Source organism: Rhinoderma darwinii, chromosome 4 (genome assembly GCF_050947455.1).
Source record: "Rhinoderma darwinii isolate aRhiDar2 chromosome 4, aRhiDar2.hap1, whole genome shotgun sequence".
Taxonomy (NCBI): domain Eukaryota; kingdom Metazoa; phylum Chordata; class Amphibia; order Anura; family Rhinodermatidae; genus Rhinoderma; species Rhinoderma darwinii.
In genome coordinates, this window is record NC_134690.1 from 398,675,723 (window position 1) to 398,696,060 (window position 20,338).

General features: G+C 45.3%; 1 protein-coding gene across 1 annotated transcript in view; it reads left to right on the forward strand.

Annotated features, from left to right (window-relative positions):
- XDH (xanthine dehydrogenase) overlaps window positions 1–6,520 on the forward strand; it is a 118,679-nt gene extending 112,159 nt beyond the window's left edge. Inside the window, exons 34-36 of the mRNA XM_075863435.1 lie at window positions 2,698–2,886; window positions 3,665–3,832; window positions 6,382–6,520. Coding sequence (XP_075719550.1) covers window positions 2,698–2,886; window positions 3,665–3,832; window positions 6,382–6,432 — 408 coding nt within the window. The 3' untranslated portion in view covers window positions 6,433–6,520. The remainder of the gene's footprint in view (window positions 1–2,697; window positions 2,887–3,664; window positions 3,833–6,381) is intronic.
- The last annotated feature ends 13,818 nt before the right edge of the window (window positions 6,521–20,338 follow it).

Below are 20,338 nucleotides of genomic sequence, written 5' to 3' on the forward strand. Positions count from 1 at the left end.
TGACAGCATCCATTGCTAAGGCGGGGCTTAGTGTTAGCCGATGCAGAGGCTAACACTAACCCCCTTTATTACCCCGGTACCCACCGCCACCAGGGGTACTGGGAAGAGCCGGGTACGATCCAGTACCCGACCATCTGTAGTGATGGACAGCCACTGGGGTGGCCGCAGGCTGGTATTATCAGGAGGGGAAAGGCCAAAAACAGTGGCCCTTCCTACCCTGGTAATGCTAGGCTGCTGCTGCTTTATTGTAATTGGCTGGTTATGAAAAATGGGGGGGACCCCAAGTCATTTAACAAAAATAAATTGGAAAGAACGATGTGGGGTCCCCCCCAATTTTCATAACCAGCCAGATACAACACAGCAGCAGCAGGCAGCATTACAAGGGTGGGAAGGGCCACTGTTTTTGGTCTTCCCCAGCCTAATACTACCAGCCTGCGGCCACCCCGATGCCTGCCCATCACTACAGATGGTCGGGTACTGGTTCGTACCCGGCTCTTCCCAGTACTCCTGGTGGGTACCGGGGTAATAATGGGGGTCAGTGTTGGCCTCTGCACCGGCTAACATTAAGCCTCGCCTTAGTAATGGAGGTTGTCAATCAGCCAGCGGCCTTTACTGAGGCGGTGATAATAAAGTTTAAAAAGATACAAGCACATAGAAAAAATATTTTATTGAAATAAAAAAACACCACCCTCATTAACCATTTTATTGAGAATAAAAAAAACGCCGTCATTGAAGTCCTCGAATCCGAAGTCCAACAACCGAACCTGTAAAAAAACACAAACACACAAAAATAATCCATAAAGAAGCAAAATTATTATTCTTCCCTATCCTGGGTCCAGCGCTGGAGACGCAATGTTAGCGAGCTGGGCCCTGTATCTAATCCAATCATGTGTGATACTGACTGCTGGGCCCTATATCTAATCCTATCATGTGTGATATTGTCTGCTGAGCCACTGTATCTAATCCTATCATGTGTGGTACTGTCTGCTGACCTGTGTATCTAATCCTATCATGTGTGATACTGTCTGCTGAGCCACTGTATCTAATACAATCATGTGTGATACTGTCTGCTGAGCCACTGTATCTAATCCTATCATGTGTGATACTGTCTGCTGAGCCACTGTATCTAATCCTATCATGTGTGATACTGTCTGCTGGGCCCTGTATCTAATACAATCATGTGTGATACTGTCTGCTGAGCCACTGTATCTAATCCTATCATGTATGATACTGTCTGCTGGGCCACTGTATCTAATCCTATCATGTGTGATACTGTCTGCTGAGCCACTGTATCTAATCCTATCATGTGTGATACTGTCTGCTGGGCCCTGTATCTAATCCAATTATGTGTGATACTGTCTGCTGAGCTGTGTATCTAATCCAATCATGTGTGATACTGTCTGCTGGGCCCTGTATCTAATCGTATCTTGTGTGATACTGCCTTCTGAGCCACTGTATCTAATCCTATCATGTGTGATACTGCCTTCTGAGCCACTGTATCTAATCCTATCATGTGTGATACTGTCTGCTGAGCCACTGTATCTAATCCTATCCATAGTTTATAGGATCGTAGTGCTATAGATATGCTATGCTGTCTCCTATACACACATTTTTTTTGGGCGGACACATATGTATTGGGGCTATTTCCCCTGACATTTTAAGCCCTGAGGGTATGTTCACACGGCAGCGTCCGTTACGGCTGAGATTACGGAGCTGTTTTCAGGAGAAAACAGCACCGTAATTTCAGCCATAATGGCATGTGCAGGCGTCTTTCGCTGCGTCCATTACGGACGTAATTGGAGCTGTTTTTCTATGGAGTCCATGGAAAACGGCTCCATTTACGTCTGAAGATGTGACAGGCACTTCTTTGACGCGGGCGTCTTTTTTACGCGCCGCCTTTTGACAGCGGCGCGTAAAAAAAAATGACCGTCGGCACAGAACATCGTAAGACCCATTCAAATGAATGGGCAGATGTTTGCCAACGCTTTTGAGCCGCATTTTCGGACGTAATTCAATGCTAAAACGCCCGAATTACGTCCGTAAATAGTGTGTGTGAACCCAGCCTTAGTGATGCCCCGGCTGCTAGTGCTGCATTGTTGGGTCACTTAGGAGACCCAGCGATGCAGCTGAAAGCTGCGGACCGTCGGCCATGAGAAGTTTGCGGGGGGGGGGGGGCCCAGTAAGAATTTTTGCATCGGGGCCCATGAGCCTTTAGCTACGCCCCTGATTCCTACAATCCATGTAGTCACTATGTTATACTCGGCTTACACTAGCACTGCAATATAAAACAAAAAAGCACCCCACCAATCATTGCCGTACCGCCAGTCCCGATGCAATTACCCGTAATGGGAGGTGTCATATGTCAAACTTAACGGTACACGATGACGAACGGGAATAAAATGTCTATTTTACTGTAGAGTTAACCAGAAGATTTTTATTGAATTTAAAAAAAGCAAATGTTTAACGTTTTAACAAGTATAATAATAAAAAAAAATTGCAAAAAAAATCCAAAACAAGTCTTTCATTTTATACTAAAAACAGCTAAACTGTGTCTGGTATTCTATTCTTTTAAGTAATGCCATCCCCATGTGCTAACATAGTGTACATTATATACATAGCAGTAGTGTGATCCCAACCGCAATCAGCTGATCCCTGTCTTTAGACATGATCCTTATAATGAAACTGTCCCGTTCTCAGGTTGAAGGTGCATTTGTCCAAGGACTCGGACTTTTCACAATGGAAGAGTTAAAATATTCCCCCGATGGTAACCTGTACACCCGAGGCCCCGGCATGTACAAGATCCCAGCGTTCGGTGACATCCCAGCCGAATTTAATGTGTCCCTTCTACGGGACTGTCCAAACAGCAAAGCCATCTATTCATCCAAGGTAAAACCATTCACCCTAGAGAGGGCAAACACAGAAGGGGGTGTTTTAAGAGCAATGGTGTCTATGGTGGAGTTGGCAACCCCCCCCCCTCATGCCTTCCCCAACTGATATCCCTGAATGGGATGGTGAAGGGGTTAATGAAGTTAATGAAAGTCATAGGGACTGGAAAAGGCTCCTATAATTTCATTTTATTTACTCTAAATATTACATAATCTTTTATAGGGTCAGAGTCCTATTTTTTTATTATACACAGCTTCCCTTTAGACAGTCATAGTTACATGATAAAATTGTCTGCCTGCAGCCACCACTAGGGGGAGCTCACTACATAAGGATTTAGACAGCTCCTAATAAATCCATATGCAGTGAGCTCCCTCTAGTGGCGACTAGAGGGAGCTCACTTCATTTAAAAAGGCTGGAAAAGCTGGTTGATAACCAATATTGCATCTTTATGGCTCCCACATGTGTGGTTACCCAGCTTTCTTAGTCTCCTGAATGGTAAACCTATGTATGTAGCAGTATGGGACATTAAATAACTAAGACGCTTCTGAAGAACAGGATGACTTTACTGGCGATTTTAGGGTTAATGCTCTTCAATATGTTGGCGTGTAGTACTAGGAGAGTTAGAAGAACTGGACTTATGGTATTAGTGAGGGTATAAGGGTCTAGGTCCATATCTGGTGGGTTGCTCCATCCCCCATCACATTGTATGAGTGATACATTGTTGCATTGTCTGGATTGTATTGTTACATTATATTGATTTGTTGCATTTCCTCTCCAGGCTGTTGGGGAGCCTCCACTCTTCTTGTCGGCCTCCATTTTTTATGCCATTAAAGATGCCATCATGGCGGCCAGAGCAGAGTCCGGCATCACCGGTATATTTAGACTGGACAGTCCGGCCACACCGGAGAGGATCCGTAACGCTTGTGTGGATCAATTCACCAAACTGGTAGGAGCCCACGAGGGGGCGCAATGCTGTTCTATAATTCTCCTTGATTTTATGACCAAGAACTTTAGTACTCCTGCAATATTAGGGCGGGTTCACACGTGGCGGAATTTCACTGAAATTCCGCTGCGGACACTCCGCAGCGTTAATCCGCAGCGGTGCCGTTTGTCCATTGACTTACACTTTAATTTAGCAGTGTTCGTTTAGACTAGGCTGAAAATTCCGCTGCGGAGCATAGGCTGCGGAGCGGAATTTGGTGTCCGCAGCATGCTCTGTCTGTTGCGGAGCAGTGGCGGACTGGTTGCGGACTCATGGCGGAATTTCTCCATTGACTTCAATGGAGAGTCAAAATTCCGCAATGAAGTCCGCAGATCTTATGTGTGCTGCGGAGCGTATTGTTTTTACTACCATGACATTTCTTCATTCTGGCTGGACCTATGTATTTCTAGGTCTACAGCCAGACTGAGGAAGTCAATGGGGCTCCCGTAATGACGGGAGCGTTGCTAGGAGACGTCTGTAAATAGTCACTGTCCAGGGTGCTGAAAGAGTTACGCGATCGGCAGTAACTGTTTCTGCACCCGGGACAGTGACTACTGATCTCAATATACATGTATCTGTAAAAAAACATATAAGTTCATACTTACCGAGAACTCCCTGCGTCTGTCTCCAGTCCGGCCTCCCAGGATGACGTTTCAGTCTAAGTGACGGCTGCAGCCAATCACAGGCCAAGCACAGGCTGCAGCGGTCACATGGACTGGAGCGTCATCCAGGGAGGTCGGGCTGGATGCCGAAAGAGGGACGCGTCACCAAGACAACGGGCGGTAAGTATGAATTTCTTTGACTTTCACTAGGGAAAGTGCTGTCCCTTCTCTCTATCCTGCACTGAATAGGGAGAAGGGAAGCACTTTTCCCGCAGTCCGCAGCGGCCAGTCCGCATCAATTTTCTGCACATTTTGTGCAGATCCGCAGCAGAATCTGCAACGCAGATTCTGTGCGGCATTGATGCGGACAGTTGCGGAGGAAATCCGCCACGTGTGGTCATGCCCTAAAAGTTCTGCAACTTTCTCTTATACTTTGTGTTTTGCTTCCTTACATTCTCAAGATCTCAGCTTGCTGTCAGCGAATGTGAAATGTTTGGTTTACATCCAGAGCCTGAAAACCTGCACATACCTCTTACTAGTCACAGCTGAGAGTTGGTTACAATAGTAACCAGTCTGGGTAATGTTCTGTGAACTAAACAAACTGATCTTCTGTTATGTTACATTATATACAGTTTAGGCTCTGTTCACTATGCGTTGAGGCTATACTTCGGCGGTATATATTGGGAGTATTCCCTGACTATACCAACAACATATACCCCAGACATATGCCATTGTATAGCCCTACTGTGGTATATGTCAGGTATACTGGGTGGTCATAAAAATGTATGCCTGTTGCATATCAACCCCCTATGGCTACATTCAGCTTTCACACTGGGAGCTTTCCTGGCGCTGATGCTGAACTCGTCCACATAACGTGGTGTGTACATAGCCTTTTCCTGCGCTGATACATTGTAACAAACTATCAGAACAAGAGAGAGATTTGTGCTGCTCCTGTGTTTACCTCACAGAGGATGGTCTAGACAGGATACAATTGTAACAAATTACCAGATGTGAGAAGTATTCTCTGTATAGATTCACTGACAGCAAGCAGAGATCTTGAAAATAGTGAGGCATTGAAACACAAAATTTGGTGAACATTTCGTTATACAACGGCTAAGCTTTATCGACATAAAACCCTGAGGTCATATAAAGAAGAGAAATGTGCTTGACGAGTTGCGCCGAATATATTATGCCGTGTGCACCATTTTGAGAAATTTGGCGCAGTTATTGACAACGTATAAATTCATGTATCCTATACTATTGACAAATCTTCCACATTTTAGTTCTTTTAATAGATCGTAAACTGATGACTAATATATAAGATATAGATAATATATAAGAGGATCATAGGTGCGTGTCAGGAGAGATTCAAGGTTAAAATACACCCCCGCACCGCCGCTGCTGCTGACTCTATATACCTCCACATACTAACCTCAAACTGGTGAAGATCACAGAATGCAAAAAATACTAATTGTATGACTGATTCTATATGGAAACCATCAGCAAGATGCTGTTAATGGAGCTGCTGTAAAGGAACTGTGAGTCTGATTGTCTACTTAACACCTAAACTACCCTGCATAACCCATAAATATCCATGTATGTGTTGGTATCATATGTTAATAGATATTTGGATGTGTTAAGGGGCATCTGGCATTCACATGTTAATATGTTGAGCTGGAAAAATGAAGCCATAATAAGATTTGTCAGTAAAATCTAACATGCTTGCTGATGGTTTCCGGACAGAAATATAATCTGAATGTAAGTGAAAATAGCTAAAAAGAAAGATAACGTAGATTGTGGATTTTACATTTGTTGATTCTGTACAATGTTATTTACTGCCCCTTACAACAAATGACTGTGAACTGTAAAGTAGTGTCCAGTAATGAACGTTCCCGCGTTGTTTCCCTGCAGTGTCCGGCTCCTGAACCTGGAACCTTTAAACCGTGGTCTATAAGAGTCTAGAACCGTAATGTTCTGAATCAGAGGAACGTCCATGCACTTAAAGTGTAACTAAACGTTGTCATAGTGACATGTCAGAAGTTTGGATTGGTGGGGGTCCGAGCACTGAGACCCCCACCGATCGCTAAAACGAAGCGGCAGAAGTGCTCATGTGAGCGCTCAGCCGCTTCGTTTCTGTTCGGCTTTTTCCGGAAATCAATGTATCGGAGTACAGGCTCAAAGACTTTCTATTGCGTCACCGTACTCCGATACATTGATTTCCGGAAAAAGCCGTACAGAAACGAAGCGGCTAAACGCTCACACGAGCACTTCTGCCGTTTTCGTTTTAGCGATTGGTGAGGATCTCAGTGCTCGGACCCCCACCAATCCAAACTTCTGACATGTCACTATGACGTCAGAAGTTTTTTTTTAAACGTTTAGTTGCCCTTTAAAGATTGCATTGGATAAAGACTGATGTCACCAGGACTGCGGGAAATACTTCAAGAACATTCAATGACTTTTCTGGGATTCCAAGAGAAGACAAAAATGACTGAATCTCTAAATCTCTAAATAAAAAAATAAATATATCATCTCACTATATGGAGAAAAGTATGTGCCCTCCTACACCGAATATCACTTATCGCAGAGGTAGAAATCTACGCGATTATTTGGTGCATAGTCATCATTCTGGAGGGACTCCGGTGTCAAAAAATTGGCTAAAGAAATCGGTCACTGGCTCTTATCCATGTGGCCGATGTTCTTTTTGCCATCTAATGGTTACTACAAAATAATTTATTAATCCACTTGATAACAGATCGTATCGGATTAAACAATTTATCAATTGCCGTAGTAAGGGAGTTACTTATATAGCGAGCTGTTCCTGTCCTAAGCTATATGTCGGTAAGACAATACAAGAGTTACGGAGGAGAATCTCTAAACATCTAAGCACCATAAATCTAAAAGAGGATACGCCACTATCTAGGCATATCCGTCTCGTACATGATGGTGATGTCCGCTCCTTGAAATTTTGGGGCGTCACACAGGTCAAACTTGGCCCCAGAGCAGGTAACCTGGACCGCAAGCTACTACAGGAGGAGGCACGTTGGATCCACCGCCTGGGATCTCTTAGCCCTGGTGGTCTTAATGAGGGATTTACTTTTGCGGCTTTTCTGTGAACCCTACATTAATTTATAGACTGGAGTTAATCTCTAGTCACTGTTTTCACTTTGTCAACTACATTGTCAAATGAACTCTTAGTTATCTGCCTTACCATATATTTTTCTGCATAAATATATTAGTACTGGTTATACTCAGTATTTGCTTTAGGTACCCCCCAGGCTACAGTCTGGTAAGCGACACAGCGGCTGTGTTCATACTTTGTCCTGGTTCTATTCACTGCCTAGTCTCTATTCCATCTTCTTTTTGTCATTCTCACAGTAGCTGACTCAGAAGGTTTGGCTTGTATTTGAACTTGATCGAAATATACTTACCTCTTTATGTATCTACGCATGTCCTTTTAGATGACCCCTATATGTGTCCGACATATAGAACAATCCTGTTCACACTACTCTAGTAGATCTGTGCGGTTATTAGTCTGCACACAGAATTAGATACTTATTAGCAGTCTCTAATATCATATTGTACATTAGCTCTATTTATCCTAATGTCGGCACATTTACCTATAGACATATGGATAGCCTTCTTAGATCACGGCAATATTACGGCGCTATCTAGAGCAACTATTCATATTATGATCAATTACCCGAAGGCACCCAAGCGTATAAACTCGGTTGCCTATTTACTATCTTGGATATTAGTTTTCTATCACCCTGTTTCTCCTTAGTGCGCCTGTGCATCGATCTGGGAACTTGTTTGTATCACGACAATGTTATAGTGCCTTGGATAGGGATTTATATGTTACCTTCAACCATACTTATATATCTACACACGTCTTTTTAGACGACCTCCATATGTGTCCGGCATATGGAACAATTCTGTTTGCACTACTCTAGTATATCAGCATGGTTGCTAGTCTGTGCACAGAATTGGATACTTATAAGCAGTCTTTAATATTATGTTGTACACTGGTTTTATTTATCCTAGTGTCGGCACATTTACTTATAGGTATATGGATAACTTTCTCAGATCAGGGTAATATTACAGCGCTATCTAGAGCAACTATTTATATTATGATCAACTATCCCATAGCACCCGAGTGTATAAACTCGGTTGTCTATTTACTACCTTGGACATTAGTTTTCTATCACCCTGTTCCTCCTTAGTGCGCCTGTGCATCGATCTGGGAACTTGTGTATATCACGGCAACGTTATAGTGCTTTGCATAGGGATTTCTATGTTACTCTCAATTACTACACTGCGCGTGTGCGCTTGAGTGATACTCACTGGTTGTTCTGCCGAGCCAGTGATTGGTAGTGCCGTCCGTCTATCAACAGGGAAGGAGGCTTGGCCCTCCACTCCTCTCCTGATAGGTCATAGACTAATTGGAGACATGTGTGTAGAGACTCGCAGTGAATATATAATTAGGCTGACTCCGCCGCTCGCTGTCATTGGCCCCGATACCCCTGAAGACGCTACAGCGTAGCGAAACATGTCCTATTGACACTCTAGAATTTAACTATCAATTTACTGAATGTGGAGCGCTGTGGCACTTAGCCCTTTCTAACACAGAGTCTCTACGTCTGGCACTATGCTGACTGCTGTCAGAAATGGACACTAACTTTTAAACTTTATGTAGTCTGTCCTGTTGCAAATCTAATAAAGACTTTTTTATTTATTTCTTTATAATAGTTGGAAAACAGGGCTTCTTTTTGCCGGTAGGCAACCGCTTTTGAATTTAACTGTTTGACGCTCACCAACTATTGAGGTCCTGTTCTTTGTATTCATTCCTCTCCCCCTAAATCATAGAATTCCGTTGTTTCCTCCATCCCCCCCCCCCCCGGTATATAACATCCGGCGCTCGCCCTGCAGTCACTTTACAGACATTAGTGATAGAACGGGTCGTTATAAAGAGATCAGTGACCTCCAGCGCGGTCCTGTAATAGGACGACACCGGTGTAACAAGTCCGTTCCGGAAATGTCTTCCCTCCTGGATTTTCCACCATCACCTGTGAGTCATATTATTGTAAAGTGGAAGGAACCATAGCAACTAGGCCACGGAGTGCAGACCACGTAAAGTTACAGAGCGGGGGGCCGAGTCCTGAGGATCAAGTGCAGAAAAGTCACCAACGCTCCGCTGACTCCATAACTGCAGAGTACAGACCTCCTCTGGTATTAACATCCACACACTGTGCCCGGGAGCTTCATGGCATGGGGGCCAAACAGTTGCAAGCCAGCCGAACATCACTAAGCACAATGCCAAGCATCAGATGGAGGGGGGTAAAGCCACCGCCACTGGACTCTGGAGCAGCGGTGACGTGTTCTGTGGAGTGACGCTTCTCTATGTGTCGTGTTCTGTGGAGTGACGCTTCCTTATCTGGCGTGTTCTGTGGAGTGACGCTTCTCTATATGACGTGTTCTGTGGAGTGACGCTTCTCTATGACGTGTTCTGTGCAGTGACGCTTCCCTATCTGACGTGTTCTGTGGAGTGACGCTTCTCTATATGACGTGTTCTGTGGAGTGACGCTTCTCTATGTGACGTGTTCTGTGGAGCGACGCTTCTCTATCTGACGTGTTCTGTGGAGTGACGCTTCTTTATATGACGTGTTCTGTGGAGTGACGCTTCTCTATGTGACGTGTTCTGTGGAGTGACGCTTCTCTATATGATGTGTTCTGTGGAGTGACGCTTCTCTATGTGACGTGTTCTGTGGAGTGACACTTCTCTATGTGACGTGTTCTGTGGAGTGACGCTTCTCTATGTGACGTGTTCTGTGGAGTGACGCTTCTCTATGTGACGTGTTCTGTGGAGTGACGCTTCTCTATCTGACGTGTTCTGTGGAGTGACGCTTCTCTATGTGACGTGTTCTGTGGAGTGACGCTTCTCTATGTGACGTGTTCTGTGGAGTGACGCTTCTCTATCTGACGTGTTCTGTGGAGTGACACTTCTCTATGTGACGTGTTCTGTGGAGTGACGCTTCTCTATGTGACGTGTTCTGTGGAGTGACGCTTCTCTATATGACGTGTTCTGTGAAGTGACGCTTCTCTATGTGACGTGTTCTGTGGAGTGACGCTTCTCTATGTGACGTGTTCTGTGGAGTGACACTTCTCTATGTGACGTGTTCTGTGGAGTGACACTTCTCTATGTGACGTGTTCTGTGGAGTGACGCTTCTCTATATGACGTGTTCTGTGGAGTGACGCTGCTCTCTATGTGACGTGTTCTGTGGAGTGACACTTCTCTATGTGACGTGTTCTGTGGAGTGACGCTTCTCTATATGACGTGTTCTGTGGAGTGACGCTGCTCTCTATGTGACGTGTTCTGTGGAGTGACGCTTCTCTATATGACGTGTTCTGTGGAGTGACGCTTCTCTATGACGTGTTCTGTGGAGTGACGCTTCTCTATATGACGTGTTCTGTGGAGTGACGCTTCTCTATGACGTGTTCTGTGGAGTGACGCTTCTCTATGTGACGTGTTCTGTGGAGTGACGCTTCTCTATGACGTGTTCTGTGGAGTGACGCTTCTCTATATGACGTGTTCTGTGGAGTGACGCTTCTCTATGTGACGTGTTCTGTGGAGTGACGCTTCTCTATATGACGTGTTCTGTGGAGTGACGCTTCTCTATGACGTGTTCTGTGGAGTGACGCTTCTCTATATGACGTGTTCTGTGGAGTGACGCTTCTCTATGTGACGTGTTCTGTGGAGTGACGCTTCTCTATATGACGTGTTCTGTGGAGTGACGCTTCTCTATGTGACGTGTTCTGTGGAGTGACGCTTCTCTATGTGACGTGTTCTGTGGAGTGACGCTTCTCTATGTGACGTGTTCTGTGGAGTGACGCTTCTCTATGTGACGTGTTCTGTGGAGTGACGCTTCTCTATGACGTGTTCTGTGGAGTGACGCTTCTCTATCTGGCGTGTTCTGTGGAGTGACGCTTCTCTATATGACGTGTTCTGTGGAGTGACGCTTCTCTATATGACGTGTTCTGTGGAGTGACGCTTCTCTATCTGGCGTGTTCTGTGGAGTGACGCTTCTCTATATGGCGTGTTCTGTGGAGTGACGCTTCTCTATATGACGTGTTCTGTGGAGTGACGCTTCTCTATATGACGTGTTCTGTGGAGTGACGCTTCTCTATCTGGCGTGTTCTGTGGAGTGACGCTTCTCTATATGGCGTATTCTGTGGAGTGACGCTTCTCTATCTGACGTGTTCTGTGGGGTGACGCTTCTCTATCTGGCGTCTGATGGATGAGTCTGGGTTTGGTGGATACCAGGAGAACGTTACCCGCCTGACTGCATTGTGCCAGCTGTGAAGTTTGGTGGAAGAGGGGTAATGCTATGGGGATTTTTTTCAGGGGTCAGCCCCTTAGTTCCACTGAAGGGAAACCTTAATTCTTCAGGACACCAAGACATTAAGGACAATTGTAGCTTCCAACTCTGTGGGAACAGTTTGGGGTTCGGCCCCTTCTGTTCTTCATGACTTCGCCCCAGCGCACGAGGTCCATAAACACATGGATAGATGGTTGGTTGGTTGGTTGGTCGGTTGATTGGTTGGTTGAGGCGGTTTGGGGTGGAAGTTCTTTACTGGCCACACAGAGTCCTGACCTCAACCCCATCCAACACCTTTGGGATGAACTAGAATGGAGATTACGAGCCCGGCCCCCTCCCCAACATCAGTGTCTGACCTCACAAATGCTCTTCTTGATGAATGGGACAAAATTCCCACAGACACCCCAAAATCTTATAGAAAGCCCCCAGAACAGTGGAAGATGTTTTACTGCAAAGTGGGGAGCAACTCCTTATTAATAGCTATGGATTTAGAATGGGACATCATAAAAGATCCTGTAGGTGGAATGTGTAGGTGTCCCAATACTTTTGTCCATATAGTGTATTTGTGTGTGTGTTATGTAAAGTTGTAAAATCAATTTTTTTTTTTAATGTTATAAAAGTATTAAAACTTCGTAACCATGAACAGCAGTCACTGTCTCTTTAAAGCAAATCTCCAGTCATTGCTATAAATCTTCACATTGATATTGCTGCAAAAACACTAATGTCTTGCCTGATTTTTTAGCTTGTCCCTCCCAGGCTGCCATAGACCAGACACTGCATTGAATTTTTCTTAAACAATGGGAGGAGCCATAGATGAGGGAGGAGAGAGCAGGGGCTATATAATCTATTTCATTCCTGCATGAACCTCATCCCTGCTGTAGCTGCATTTCAAAAAGCTGAAACTGTTATTTTATGGTATATAACTCTGCTTTCCTGTCTTGCTATATAGTCTAATGTTATCTCAAAGTTTTTGTCAAAGTGTTTGATTGTCGTTAAGTTTTATGATCATCCAGACCTGCTAGTTTGTTTGTTTATCTCTGCATAGCTTTTCACCTCATGTGTCTAGTTGATTTGATTAATAGCTGAACGAGCTTAATTAGGCCTAGATCTGAGCATCTACTCCCCTATAAATTTAGATGTAGCATATGGGGAAGGCACTCGTGCAGGGGGGCACGACGGCAGAAGTCATCTCTGTCAAAGTGTCATACTGTCAAAGTGTCATACTGTCAAAGTGTCATACATGGCAGTTATACATGGCAGTTATACATGGCAGTTATACATGGCAGTTATACATGGCAGTTATACATGGCAGTTATACATGGCAGTTATACATGGCAGTTGCACAGGGTCAGTGACAGGTAAGCTGCATTACCAAACTAGCCCACGCTCTCAATATTAGATTTCTAACTATCTGTAAACAAACATGTTTGCCACCGCTCTCATCATTATAGCTGCTCTTGGTTTTCAATCCTATCGCCCATTTAAGACTTGCCCAAAAACAGTCTACATCAGTCCCTCTCTCCTGGCCTCGCCCATGTACAGCTCCCATTCACTATTCACTTTCCTCAGTCAACTTAACCCATCTCCTCCCACTGCCCAACATAAAAAACACTCACATAAATCACAGAACCATCTGCTGTCTCTCTCCATTCTCCTGCTGCTAGCTGCAGGGGACATATCTCCCAACCCTGGGCCTCCCTTTTCTTCTGCCAAGCTCAACCACTTACCTGCCACACATAGAAACCCTGCAAATCTTCTTGCCATTCCTTGTATGTCTTCTCCTGTCTCTTTTAACTGTGCTCTCTGGAACTCTCGGTCCGTGTGCAACAAACTCACCTTTATTCATGACTTATTCCTTTCTAACTCTCTCAACCTTCTGGCTCTTACAGAAACATGGCTACACCTGTCTGACACTGCTTCCCCTGCTGCTCTATCTTATGGTGGTCTCCAGTTCTCTCATGCCCCCAGAACTGAGAACAGGCAGGGTGGAGGAGTAGGTATACTTCTTTCCCCACACTGCACTTTCCAGGTCATTCCCCCGGTCCCCTCACTCACATTTCCCTCTTTTGAAGTCCACACCCTCAGACTCTTTCACCCTTTTCCCCTCCGAGTGGCAGTTGTCTACCGCCCACCGGGCTCACCCCGCCAATTCCTGGATCATTTTGCTGCCTGGCTTCCACAATTTCTATCCTCTGAAACACCCACTCTCATCATGGGTGACTTCAACATCCCCATTGATAACCCAATCTCCTCATCTGCCTCCCAGTTTCTATCTTTAAAGAGGCTCTGTCACCAGATTTTGCAACCCCTATCTGCTATTGCAGCAGATAGGCGCTGCAATGTAGATTACAGTAACGTTTTTATTTTAAAAAAACGAGCATTTTTGGCCAAGTTATGACCATTTTTGTAGTTATGCAAATGAGGCTTGCAAAAGTCCAAGTGGGTGTGTTTAAAAGTACAAGTCCAAGTGGGTGTGTATTATGTGCGTACATCGGGGCGTTTTTAATACTTTCACTAGCTGGGCGCTCTGATGAGAAGTAACATCCTCTTCTCTTCAGAACGCCCAGCTTCTGGCAGTGCAGATCTGTGACGTCACTCACAGGTCCTGCATCGTGACGGCCACATCGGCACCAGAGGCTACAGTTGATTCTGCAGCAGCATCAGCGTTTGCAGGTAAGTCGATCTTACCTGCAAACGCTGATGCTGCTGCAGAATCAACTGTAGCCTCTGCTGCCGATGTGGCCGTCACGATGCAGGACCTGTGAGTGACGTCACAGATCTGCACTGTCACAAGCTGGGCGTTCTGAAGAGAAGAGGATGTTACTTCTCATCAGAGCGCCCAGCTAGTGAAAGTATTAAAAACGCCCCGATGTACGCACCTAATACACACCCACTTGGACTTGTACTTTTAAACACACCCACTTGGACTTTTGCAAGCCTCATTTGCATAATTACAAAAATGGTCATAACTTGGCCAAAAATGCTCGTTTTTTAAAAATAAAAACGTTACTGTAATCTACATTGCAGCGCCTATCTGCTGCAATAGCAGATAGGGGTTGCAAAATCTGGTGACAGAGCCTCTTTAACCTCGTCCCTCGGTCTGTCACAACTTACTAACTCTCCTACACATGAAGACGGGCATTCACTTGACCTGGTCTTCTTCCGGCTCTGCTCAGTTTCTGACTTTATTAACTCTCCTCTCCCGCTTTCTGACCACAATCTTCTCTGCTTTACTATCAAATATTCTCTGCCTCCTCAGGTCATCCCTACGTATCAGACATACAGAAATCTACATGCCATTAACACTGTGAAACTCATAGACAGTCTACAGTCCTCATTGTCCCCTATCTCTTCCCTCTCCTGTCCCAATCTGGCTGCCAAACTTTATAATAACACTCTCAAAAATGCATTGGATGAAGCAGCCCCCACTACACTCCGAACCACCCGACAAAGACGACGACAACCCTGGCACACGCCTCAATCCCGCTTTCTTCAGCGGTGCTTGAGATGTGCCGAACGACTGTGGAGAAAATCGCATTTGGATGCAGATTTCCTCCATTACAAATTTATGCTCAAAACTTACAACTCTGCCCTTCACCGCGCCAAACAAGTCTACTTCACTTCTCTCATCTCCACACTATCTAATAATCCAAAACGCCTCTTTGATACTTTTCACTCCCTCCTTAGTCCTAAAGTGCAGACGCCAATCACAGATATCAGTGCTGAAGACCTGGCCAATTATTTTAAAGTTAAAATTGACAACATCCGGCATGATATTATCTCCCAGTCCCCTAGTAACATCGATCCCCTTCCCCCCCGCACTCCCTCTTCTTCACTCTCAGCATTTCACCCAATAACTGAAGAAGAAGTCTCGAGGCTCCTCTCTTCTTCTCGTCCTACTACCTGCCCTAGTGATCCTGTCCCCTCACACCTCCTCCAGTCCCTCACACCTCCTCCAGTCCCTCTCCCCAGCTGTCACTGGTCACCTGACTAAAATATTTAACCTCTCTCTTTCCTCTGGTATCTTTCCCTCCGCTTTTAAACATGCCATTATAAACCCATTATTGAAAAAACCAACACTTGACCCATCCAGCGCTGCCAACTACCGACCAGTCTCTAATCTGCCCTTCATCTCCAAACTCCTGGAATGCTTGGTCTACTCTCGCCTTATCCGCTATCTCTCTGCTAACTCCATTCTTGACCCCTTACAATCTGGTTTCCGCACTCTACACTCCACAGAAACTGCCCTTACTAAAGTCTCAAATGATCTCTTGGCGGCTAAATCGGACGGTAAATCCTCTCTCCTGATTCTTTTGGATCTCTCTGCAGCCTTTGACACTGTAGACCACAAACTCCTACTTAACATGCTCCACTCTATTGGCCTCAAGGACGCGGCTCTCTCTTGGTTTTCCTCCTATCTCTCTGACCGCTCATTCAGTGTGTCATTTGCTGGTTCCACTTCTTCTCCTCTTCCCCTTGATATCGGGGTTCCTCAGGGATCAGTCCTAGGTCCGCTGCTCTTTTCTCTCTACACAGCTCCTATTGGACAAACCATCAGCAGATTTGGCTTCCAGTACCATCTCTACGCTGATGACACCCAATTATATACCTCTTCCCGTGACATCACCCCTGCTCTAATACAGAACACCAGTGATTGTCTGTCCGCTGTCTCTAACATCATGTCCTCTCTCTATCTGAAACTGAATCTTTCTAAAACTGAGCTCCTTGTGTTCCCACCATCTACTAACCTCCCTAAACCTGATGTCTCCATCTCTGTGTGTGGCACTATCATAACTCCTAAGCAGCACGCCCGCTGTCTCGGGGTTATTTTTGACTCAGATCTTTCCTTTACTCCTCACATACAATCACTTTCACGCTCCTGTCATTTTCACCTCAAAAACATCTCCAGAATCCGCTCTTTTCTTACGGAGGAAACTGCCAAAACTCTCATTGTTGCTCTGATTCACTCTCGTCTTGACTACTGTAACTCATTACTAGTCGGTCTTCCCCTCACTAAACTCTCCCCTCTCCAATCTATCCTCAATGCAGCAGCCAGGCTCATCTTTATGACCAACCGCTACACCAACGCCTCTAATCTGTGCCAGTCACTGCACTGGTTGCCCATCCCCTTCCGAATAAAATTCAAACTTATTACTCTCACCCACAAAGCTCTCCACAGTGCTGCACCTCCTTACATCTCCTCCCTCATCTCTGTCTACCACCCTACTCGGGCTCTACGTTCTGCCAACGACCTTAGATTAAAATCCTCCATAATCCGAACCTCCCACTACCGTCTCCAGGATTTCTCTCGTGCTGCACCCGTCCTCTGGAATGTGCTACCCCAGACAATCCGATTAATTCCCAATATCCACAGTTTTAAACGTGCCCTGAAAACACATCTATTTAGACCGGCCTATAACATTCCCTGATCTGACTCCTTTCCATGGCCCTCCATTTAGATTAGTCATCAGAATAAGATTCCCTCACACTCCTTCTCTTCATGTCCGTCATACACGGATACTGGCTGGTGACCGGCTCATGCAGCTTTATGTTACCACCGCATGTGTATAAAAATGGCCGGACCATTGTACAGAACAAACACTGTTACACTTTGTGTCTCCCTTATGTCCTCATAGATTGTAAGCTCTTGCAAGCAGGGTCCTCACTCCCCAGGTTTGAATTGTAAATGAACTTTGTCACTATGTAATGTCTGATATTGTTTGTTTCATGTTCCCTCTAAATTGTAAAGTGCTGCGTAATATGTTGGCGCTATATAAATAAAGATTATTATTATTATTATTATTCTATGAAGCTCGGGTGACTGCGGCTAAATGATGGTTGCACAGCTGCTAAAATGCCTGCTAATGGCTATCATTTTAAAATTCCCTTGACATTGCCCTGTTTCTCTCAAATCAGTAGCCCAGGGTTGTCTGATCCTAACACGGGATTGGTCAGATCATGCAATAGTCGTCTAATGTCTATGGGTGGATGATCTAAGTTACACGGAGGAGATAAGGATGAGAAAAAGAAAACCATACAACTGTTCTTAAAGCACAACTATTATTCCAAAAATTCCAATCGCTGCTTAGGTAGCTGTAAACTTTAATAGATGTAGTGCCACCAGGTTTGTTTCACAACTATCCTGTATATTTTGGGGTTTTATGGCTACTGTAACTGTTTTACTTTTCCTTGCATGATTTTTGGGTGGACAGGCTCTTCCTGGTGTCATGTTTGCCCGTACTTTGTCGTCATTTTCTGCTACTCACACATCCAATAGAGCTGTGCACACCACTCTGAGCCAACCAGATGGCTCCTCCCTGGTGCTCCTACTCCCCTCTCACAGCACACTGTTTCACAGACACAGAAGCTGCAGCTGCATCCCCCTCCTCCCTGTCTTCTATTTACTGTATTAGCTAAACAGATTGTTTGGTTTCTGAACATTTACAGAGAGCCGTCAAGCAGTGAAAGGGGAACTACAAGCTGCAGGGCAGAGACGAAAATGCCACATACCTGTAAAAAGCTGATGGGTACACTGCAGTGATGAGCTTAGTGGGCACCCTGGTACAATGGTATTAACTAGGTAAACACTGATTCCTTCTTACCTGAGTAACACGTGGTGTGATATTAGTGCAGACTAAAATAATTCCAGCCACATATGTCCAGACTTTTCTGCTTGATCTGATGGTCAGTCTAAAATCAGGGGGACTAGGGGGCGCTAATGAGCTCTTCTAACAATTAGAAACACTTATTCAAAAGGAAAGAGCCGGCTCTAGGTGTATGTCAGCCCCCTGTCTACCACCACTGCAGCTTTGCATAGCATGTTTACTCAAATCATTATAGCCCCCCAGAAGCCCTGTGGACCCTGGTATCTGCCTGGGGGTATCTGGTGCTGACTCCAGGCCTGTCTCAGCGTGACAATTGTGCCACCAGATCAGCAGGGATTTGATGAAGGGCAGAATTGTCACTGACACGGACTGATCATGACAATGTAACGTGAAGTAACCGCCATAATGGATGGATTACAGTCATACCTGACAACTTCTGAGAAGTGACATCAAATAATTACAGACCCCAAACCAAACCCCCTAAACAAATACAGACCCCAGAAGCCCCAAATAAATACAGACCCCAGAACAGACCTCTAAATAAATACAAACCCAGACCAGACCCCTAAATAAATACAGACCCAGATCCTTTAATAAATACAGAGCCCAGACCAGACCTCTAAATAAATACAGACCCCAGACCAGACCTCCTAAATAAATACAGGCCCCAGACCAGACCCCTAAATAAATACAGACCCCAGACCAGACCCCTAAATAAATACAGACCCCAGACCAGACCCCTAAATAAATACAGACCCCAGACCAGACCCCTAAATAAATACAGACCCCAGACCAGACCCCTAAATAAATACAGAGCCCAGACCGGACCTCTGTTCTGTGGAGTGACGCTTATCTATGTGACGTGTTCTGTGGAGTGACGCTTCTCTATCTGGCGTGTTCTGTGGAGTGACGCTTCTCTATGTGACGTGTTCTGTGGAGTGACGCTTCTCTATCTGACGTGTTCTGTGGAGTGACGCTTCTCTATATTATGTGTTCTGTGGAGTGACGCTTCTCTATCTGACGTGTTCTGTGGAGTGACGCTTCTCTATATTATGTGTTCTGTGGAGTGACGCTTCTCTATCTGACGTGTTCTGTGGAGTGACGCTTCTCTATGTGACGTGTTCTGTGGAGTGACGCTTCTCTATGTGACGTGTTCTGTGGAGTGACGCTTATCTATGTGACGTGTTCTGTGGAGTGACGCTTCTCTATCTGGCGTGTTCTGTGGAGTGACGCTTCTCTATCTGGCGTGTTCTGTGGAGTGACGCTTCTTTATGTGACGTGTTCTGTGGAGTGACGCTTCTCTATGTGACGTGTTCTGTGGAGTGACGCTTCTCTATATGACGTGCTCTGTGAAGTGACGCTTCTCTATGTGACGTGTTCTGTGGAGTGACGCTTCTCTATCTGGCGTGTTCTGTGGAGTGACGCTTCTCTATCTGACGTGTTCTGTGGAGTGACGCTTCTCTATATGGCGTGTTCTGTGGAGTGACGCTTCTCTATATGATGTGTTCTGTGGAGTGACGCTTCTCTATGTGACGTGTTCTGTGGAGTGACGCTTCTCTATGTGACGTGTTCTGTGGAGTGACGCTTCTCTATGACGTGTTCTGTGGAGTGACGCTTCTCTATATGACGTGTTCTGTGGAGTGACGCTTCTCTATCTGACGTGTTCTGTGGAGTGACGCTTCTCTATATGACGTGTTCTGTGGAGTGACGCTTCTCTATATGACGTGTTCTGTGGAGTGACGCTTCTCTATGTGACGTGTTCTGTGGACTGACGCTTCTCTATGACGTGTTCTGTGGAGTGACGCTTCTCTATGACGTGTTCTGTGGAGTGACGCTTCTCTATGACGTGTTCTGTGGAGTGACGCTTCTCTATGACGTGTTCTGCGGAG